We start from the raw sequence: 7,478 nt of genomic DNA, 5'->3' as shown, positions 1-7,478 counted from the left end.
TCAGATTGCAAAACTTTAATGAATTCTATCTTAAGAGCATCATATGTAGCAACAGTAGAATTCCCTGAAGCTGAAATGGTCCAGGACTCTTGAATGACCATCATCTCCCTTAATCTGGTGTCCAGAGTTAAATTCAGTGCAATACATTGGTAAGAAAATGCCAATTAACTGTGACCAAATAGGCCACTGGTCAACTAGAATGACATTTAAGAACATTATGAAATGTAAGTATGAAAACTCAACAAAACACAGAGGCTCCCTTTGGCTGTGAATCTGCAAAAGCTATTATATTCAGCTCTCATCAGCAGGGAAATACAGGCTCTCTTTCAGTCACTGGGCTGACTCCAGTGGTCCATAGGCATCTAACATGTCACTGAAACTGTATCTGCTGGCCCCATGGCAAGCGGTAATCTAGCCTTAAATTCGGGAACGACTCCTCACCCACTTCTTTGCTTTAAAGAGGACTAAATATTATTTTCCTTGCTTTATCCAACACCCCACTCTCAGTTTTTGAATAACACAAACAAGCTGACAACATGTAGGGACCATTTAATGTGTTTTCCTTTGGTTGGCTAACCTTTGGTAAGACATCAGGGCGGACTACATATTTTCACACTTTGGTGTCAGCAGCAGATTCTGCTCAGCTTACAGGACGGTGGGGAGACAGCGCCCAGAACAACTTGGAAAGAACCAGGTGAGGAAGGGACTCACCGAATCAGACTCGTTCCTTTTCAAAATATGCAATTATATATAAAATTGATATTTTACATATATACAGTAAAGACAGAGATATACACACATATGTACATATGCTATACATACATTTATTTACAGTTAAGAATACGCTTCTTAGAAGCCTTTAAATAGCAAATTAGGCAATGCACAAGGAATAATCCATTTAATTTTAAGTAACATAGATAAATGTTCTGATTTTTAAAAATATTATATTAGTAGGGATGTAGCCGTCTCCAGGAAGGCTAGGAAAGTTCTCAGAAATTCTTGCATCGTCAACATTCCGACTTCTCAGTGCTTCCATTTTTAAGCATTGTCAATCGGTTTCTCTCTCTCTCTCCCTTGCTTTCTCACGCGCACACTCTCTCCCACAAGTGTTTGCTTTCACTTCCTCTTCCCTGAGTTTGATGTCACACTGGGGAAAACTCAGATTTTAGTTTCTGGACCCTCAGCAATGAGGGGCTGAAAAGAGTTTCTAATCCTGGCAACTTCCGCTGCACACAGATGTCCAAAGCCTTTATTGTACCATTCTGGGGAGTGACCTCTGCGGGGACAAAAATCAGAAAGGAAGTGGGAAAGTCTTTTTCCAAATCACAACAATTTGTCACGGTCGACAGGGCTGTGCTTGTGCCCTGAATGTCAGCCCACCTGCATGACACTCGGGGCTGCTGCTCCGAGGATCTGAGAACCTCATTCTGTCAACAGGGGCCTTGAAAATGCCTTTTTGGCCAAGTATTCGGTCTATCTTTCCAGTATTCACCGGGTGCTTTAAAATGACAGCGTCTCCTCAGGGGTGATTCAGACTTAATTCTAGAATTTACTGAGAAAACCCAGCTTATATCCACCCAGACCAAGAACTCAGCATCAGGAATGCCTTGAAGGGGTTGGATTTAAGTTAGTTCCCTCTCAAAGGAGGGCAACTGGAGGGAGCTGCAAAAGGGACAGGCTGGAAAGAGACACAAGAGGACTCGTATTTACTGAGCACCTACTACATCCCGGGCTCTAGTGCTGGTGTTTGCCCCGTGCCCGAAGTACAGAAGTATAAGTGGGACAAAACGGAAAATAAAGGTGAGCAGAGGACTTTCTCCTGAAGGTCAGAATTTTAGCAAGGGCGGAAAGAGGAAAAGCGAGAGGGAGGCACACGTAATCTTCTAGAAAGCATGTTAATGGCAAGAGGAATAAAAGGACAGTGAAATAAGGGACCAGATGAGAAACAGGGCCCCAGCGAATGTGCGGTGAGCCCGCGCCCGCCGCCCCCAGGAGCCCGCTCACCTCAGGTCCACCCTGCAGATGTGGGTCAGCCTCGACTTGCCGGACCCACACGGCTCCATTAAGTACTGAGAGTCCATCACCACGGCCCGCACACCACCCATGAGCTGGGCTTCCTCGTGCTCCACAGAGAGGGACACCAGGGTGCACATTCCTTTGGGCAAATCAGTCTTCCAGGTCCTGCAGCAAAACAAACCCGCACGTCGGAATTAGGGCTGAGAGAGAAAGAAAACCCTGAGCACAGCGCTGAGGTTTACACTTATATTTTCTTGCTCAAATTCCAAGCCCAGTTACTTGGACTAAGCTAATGGTTTCCATAAGCGCGTGTGAACTTTATACCGTGCAGTTGAAAGCAAGGGTCTCAGCCCTCTGACCCAGAGGTCAGAAACGGTCTTGCAGCTTTCAGAGCTGCTTTCGGAATCCCAAACTGAGGCTGCGGAGGCTCCTGCACATTACTGAAGGGCTGGTCTCACCGTTTGGGAATTAGGACTCGCCCATTCAAGTCTTTCACCAAATATCTATTGGGTGTGCCAAGCTCTGAGAAGCCACTGAAGACATAAAGGTCTACAGCCCAGGAGGAGAAACAGACCTACCAAGAGAACCCTAAAGCACCACGGCAAGTGCAGTGATATGGCTGTGCGAAGAGCGCTCTGAGATCATGTACAGGGGATGGCTTCCTGGAGGAGGTGGTGCTCAACTCAAGTCTGAAAGGATGCTTAGCTTGAAGAAAACTAGATACATGCAGACTGCTAATTGCCTTCAAATCCCTGAGTGGCTCTTGAGCAGAAGAAGAAATAAATACAGTTGATTTGCCTCCAGAAAGCAGAGATATGAAGGTATGTTTTAATTCAGTGCAGACAAGAGCCATCTCACAATGTGTACTCTTCAAAAATGGAATGGGCTATATGAGGGGTAGTAAGTTCACTGTTACTGGAGCTATTCAAGCATGGGGGGCGGTGTACCACTTGGGAAAAGGTTGTAGATGGAAGTCAGGAATCATGAGAGCATCTCTGTAGCAACCATTTCTACCACAGGATGTAGGTTTGATTATTATAATCTTAGTTATTTACGTTACAAGTCCTATCCCCTTGCTTAGTTATCTCATCTCTAACTTCGTCCTGTCCTACCTCACCAGAAAGAGGAACTATTACCTAGAACTAGGGAATAAGTAAGCCCTACACAAATGCTTAGCAACTTCTCCATGGGTGTGACCATTCTCTTTTCATGCATAAGGCTGTGATTAATAACAAAGACTGAAAGCCGTACAGATTTGTGGGGATAGGAGACCAGCCTCATGCGTGCTAGCCTAGAAAGGGAGACGCTCTGAAAACAGGAAGTGCCTCAGCCCTGGACTCCTCTCCACACCTGTCACTTTCTACCTCTTGTATCATAATCACAAGGAATTCCTGCTGCAGGAAACACATCTGGTTCATTATTAATCCTCGGGTGCCGAGTTCTTCTCCCTCAGCCTCATGGTACACCCACCTTCTTCTTCAAGTCTTGGATCAAATATCAACACAGTGAGACTCTGCTCTGACCACTATATTTGAAATTCCACCCCTTCCTATCCCCCTAAGATAAGTAATCCTATCCCCCTTGCTTATTATTTATTGACTCTATTCCTATCCCCCTTGCTTATTATTTATTGACTCTATCTCCCTAATAAAATATAAATCCCAAGAGAGCAGGGTTGTGGTCTGTTGTGCTCCCTGCAGTATCCCCGGAGCCTCCAACAGTGCCTGGCACAAGGCAGTGATGGAATGATACATGAGAAACAGCAGGCGGGTGGCACTGCAGGATGAGTGGAAGGAGGGCGGTTCCATGCATGGACTCCGGCCCTCAGCCTCCTCTAAGGGAGTGAAGAGGCAGGCCATGGCATGGCTCCATCCCCTCGTGGCTGCCATCCTAGAACGATTTGATCTTCTGCTTGCAAGAGTGAAGGTGTAAAGTTTAACTTCCATGAGATGAGTAATGTCCCAATCACTGTGATAATAAGCCACCCTTACAACCGCCCACATTCTCCACCAGGGTCCCAAGGTTGCTAAGATAAACACATATACTTAGGGAAAAAATGACCCTTAAAATTCAAGGTCCTAAGGACCAATTCCAAAGGCATAAATAGCCCATGTGAAAAGTAACCTTTAGTTTGCCATCAAGACTAGTTTAATAAAGAAACTATTTAAATTACACATTTGAGAATTTCACCAGTGATTCTTTTTATACTGCTAATATATGAGAAGAGACAGCATTCACCATCAGTTATCAATTAAAAAAAGGATGTATTGATTTAATTATATTTTATTTGGGTTTGTTAGAATCCTCAGTCCCTCTTCTTTCTGATTCAGTACTGACTCACCAGCCCATGTACACAGCTCTACTGTGCAACTTCCTATTGCTGGTTGAGCATCCCCCTCCAAACCCACAGAGCAGGGGTCCGGAACTCAACCCAAAAATCTATTAGAAGCAATATTTCGACAGTAGACACCAGCCTCGCAAGCCCTGTCAGGCCCTGAAACCTCTCTGGACATCCAAGTGTCTCAGCATAGTTGGACCTTCAGGGCTCTGTCTAGGTTTCCATGCCTGGTAATGAATTATGAGCAGCTGAAGTTATACAGAGGAATTTTGAAGTTACACACACTCCAGATTGAGAGCTACACCACTGAAGACTTGCTTTCCCAGGGGCAGAAAGGCCAAATCAGGAGAAAAGCCAGTCAGGTTCAATTTGCATAATTTAGCAGAAAGTACAACTGGATAAACAACAGTTATTTGGGGGACTCTGTTCTGAGGAAATGAACAATATTTATGGCTTAATAAACCGTATGCTCCATAATGAAAGGGGCCATAAGAGAACCCAGCAGAGCTGTGAATTGAGTGAAAGAAGCAGGAAGTCGGGCATAAATACAGCAAAGTCAGTTTTCACTGAGAGAAATGAGGGCCGTCTGAATGTTGCCAGTGGAGGCTGAACTTAGGTGGGAGACCTCTGAAATGCTTAACTCTGCAGTTCTTATCCGGCTTTTGGGAAAAGTTTTCAATTAGCAATAATCGCGCCTCGGATAAACCTCATTGGCTACGATACTGCCACTGCGCAAAGCTCTTATCCGGCTTTTGGAGCAGAGCATCTTAAACCCCGGAGGCAGGCTCACCTGAGAACCAGGAAGTCTCTGGAAGGGTGAGGCGCCATGCTGTTCTGCACGTACTGGTAGATTTCCGTTTGCTTGTCCAGCGTCTCCACCACCTTCCACTGCACGAAATCCTCATCCCACAGGTGGCGCTCCCTCAGCACGCGATTCAAAACCACCGAGGGGGGCGCTTCCACCTCCACAGAAGCCTTCCACAGCCTCAGCGGATGCCCGTCTCCCACCTTGGGAAAGATACCAGCACAGGCTGAAGACGTTGCTGGTTCCAACACCACCTACCATCCTTCTCTGGGCGTTCAAAAAACATCACTGAGTACGAAACTTGAAAGAGTGACTCTGCATACCTCAGGTTTAGAATTTTTAAATGTTTATCCTTAAGCTGAAAAGAAGAATACTGATAATAAAAATGATAACCACCAACACACAGTGCTCCCTGTGTACCAGGCATTGTTCTGATTTTTAAACAGCCCTCCTCTGACAGTGGTCCTACTATTATGTCCATTATGCAAATAAGAAAACAGAGGCACAGAGAGGCGAGTGACTCGCCCAATGTCACACAGCTACGGGACGGAGCCAGGCCTGGGCTCCAGCAGTCTGGCTCCACAGTCTGCAGTCTGATTACGTGCAAACAGACTCTAGAGTGGGTGGTTGACTGATTCGTGTGTGGTGAAGCCCTGGGAACAGAGTAGCCATTTTAAAAGCAAAACAAATCCCTGGTTGTAAGACTTGGCTCTTTGGGAGTAATTTTTTCCAAGACCTGAGATTACCTTTTTGAAAGCAAGATCTGTGTTGTCTGTGTTGGAACACGTGACCCATCCTTTGAACTTTTCCTTGGCTTCCTTCTGGAGGCCCTGGATGAGATGCTCCAGGTACGTGTGGAAAGTGGCCCCGCTCTCCTCCATCTGGGCCCCCAGGTCTTCCAGAGTTGGGGGATGCATCGCAGCCTCCATATATGAGTTATGAGACTGGGCCACCATCTCAAGCGGGACCTGAACCGATGGATGCACAGAAGAGCAACACACTGAGCAACAGAAATGCTGAGACTGACAGAGAAAGCAAAGTAGCATCGCCAAAGACCACGGTACGGGCAATGGGCTGAGTGCCGTGGGGCAAGAGATGTTCGTCTAAGATCAGTGAAGGGGTCGGGGGCGGGCTTCCTCAAGTCAGGAAACCCAAATCTGGTTGAGGCTATATTTATTATTCAAAACACTGCCATGACTTCCCATTCATTCTTTCCATTTTCCTTTGATTTTACTTATTATATACATTTTTATTCAATTTGGCAAAACTTGGGCTCAGGAAACTTAAAGTGCACAGACTTAAGGGGAACGTCAAGCATGGCTTAGAGGCAGCTTTACCTTTGTGGCACACTTTTCCCTTTTACAAATGACAACTTTGCCCCAACAAGTATGCCGGAAGTCTAGTTCACTTAATCCTTTAGCGTATCTGTGGCTGTATTCATAAGCTGTCACTGATTCTGAGTTCACAGCGATTGTTCAGTATCACACATTCACACACACACACACACACACACACACACACTGAATCTAATCAAGTCCCGAGGTTACATCAAATATACTGTACTTGGCTGGCTGGCCTGGGACCTGGCACCTGAAGTTGATGAAACTGTTTTCATAAAAACCATCATCATGGTAAACCCAAGTGTCTTTAACTGTCAAAGCCTCAACTATTCAATATATAAGCTCACTCCTCACATTTCTAGGAGGCAAAGACCAGACCTATCGAGTGCACCATTGTCATTATAAAATTGGGAAAAAACAGAAATAAGCCATAAATGCAGCAACCATTCCAAGCGTCTTATCGAGTTCCAAGAGCTATAAGGAAGGCAGTTGGAGCCTTTCACTCACCTCAAAAAGTCTGTCGCATTCCATGATCATGTGGGCCAGCCCCTGAGCTGCGGCCAGATTCTCACTGAGGTCTTTTTGATCTGGCTTCCCGGAGGCATATTTCTTCTGGCTAACTCTGTAATTGAAGGGGAGAGTCCTCAGCGGATCCCAAACCCAAGAGCTTTTCACAGTACAGAGCTCATTGCTTTGTCATGTCTTCATGCCCAGATGCCACCCAGATCCCATACTTTCTCATTTCCAAATAAAAACAGTGACTATACATCTTAGATATCCTGAGTCAGGCTAAGAGTCTGACAGTTCATAATGGAAAACCTTGGAAAAATACACGGGCAGGAATAACTGTTGGGGGAGAAATTAATCTATTTTTCCCAAGTTTGAAACTACTTCACTGCAAGCTGCCGTGCTTGGGCCTTAAATCTAGCCTTTTAAAATTGAAGATTGTAAAATACTACTTTGTGTACTTTTCCCCTCC

The 7,478-nt window shown here is 45.5% G+C and overlaps 1 protein-coding gene and 1 non-coding gene across 5 annotated transcripts in view; both read right to left on the bottom strand.

The window, feature by feature from the left end:
• Window positions 1-846: 846 nt before the first annotated feature.
• Window positions 847-7,478, bottom strand: part of STARD13 (StAR related lipid transfer domain containing 13) — a 401,131-nt gene continuing 394,499 nt past the window's right edge. For all 4 annotated transcript variants that reach the window (XM_061170637.1, XM_061170636.1, XM_061170635.1 and 1 more), the window contains 5 exons: window positions 7,007-7,121; window positions 5,906-6,127; window positions 5,145-5,362; window positions 2,005-2,181; window positions 847-1,276 (listed from right to left, as the gene is read on the bottom strand). In XM_061170637.1, coding sequence (XP_061026620.1) covers window positions 1,159-1,276; window positions 2,005-2,181; window positions 5,145-5,362; window positions 5,906-6,127; window positions 7,007-7,121 — 850 coding nt within the window. In that variant the 3' untranslated portion in view covers window positions 847-1,158. The remainder of the gene's footprint in view (window positions 1,277-2,004; window positions 2,182-5,144; window positions 5,363-5,905; window positions 6,128-7,006; window positions 7,122-7,478) is intronic.
• On the bottom strand, window positions 4,950-5,094 carry LOC133076689 (U4 spliceosomal RNA). Its single transcript, XR_009697579.1, has one exon. It is a non-coding gene; the product is annotated as a U4 spliceosomal RNA (small nuclear RNA).

Source organism: Eubalaena glacialis, chromosome 16, assembly GCF_028564815.1.
Source record: "Eubalaena glacialis isolate mEubGla1 chromosome 16, mEubGla1.1.hap2.+ XY, whole genome shotgun sequence".
NCBI lineage: Eukaryota > Metazoa > Chordata > Mammalia > Artiodactyla > Balaenidae > Eubalaena > Eubalaena glacialis.
The sequence above is the reverse complement of the archived record's forward strand: the minus strand, read 5'-3'. Positions and strand labels throughout refer to the sequence as shown.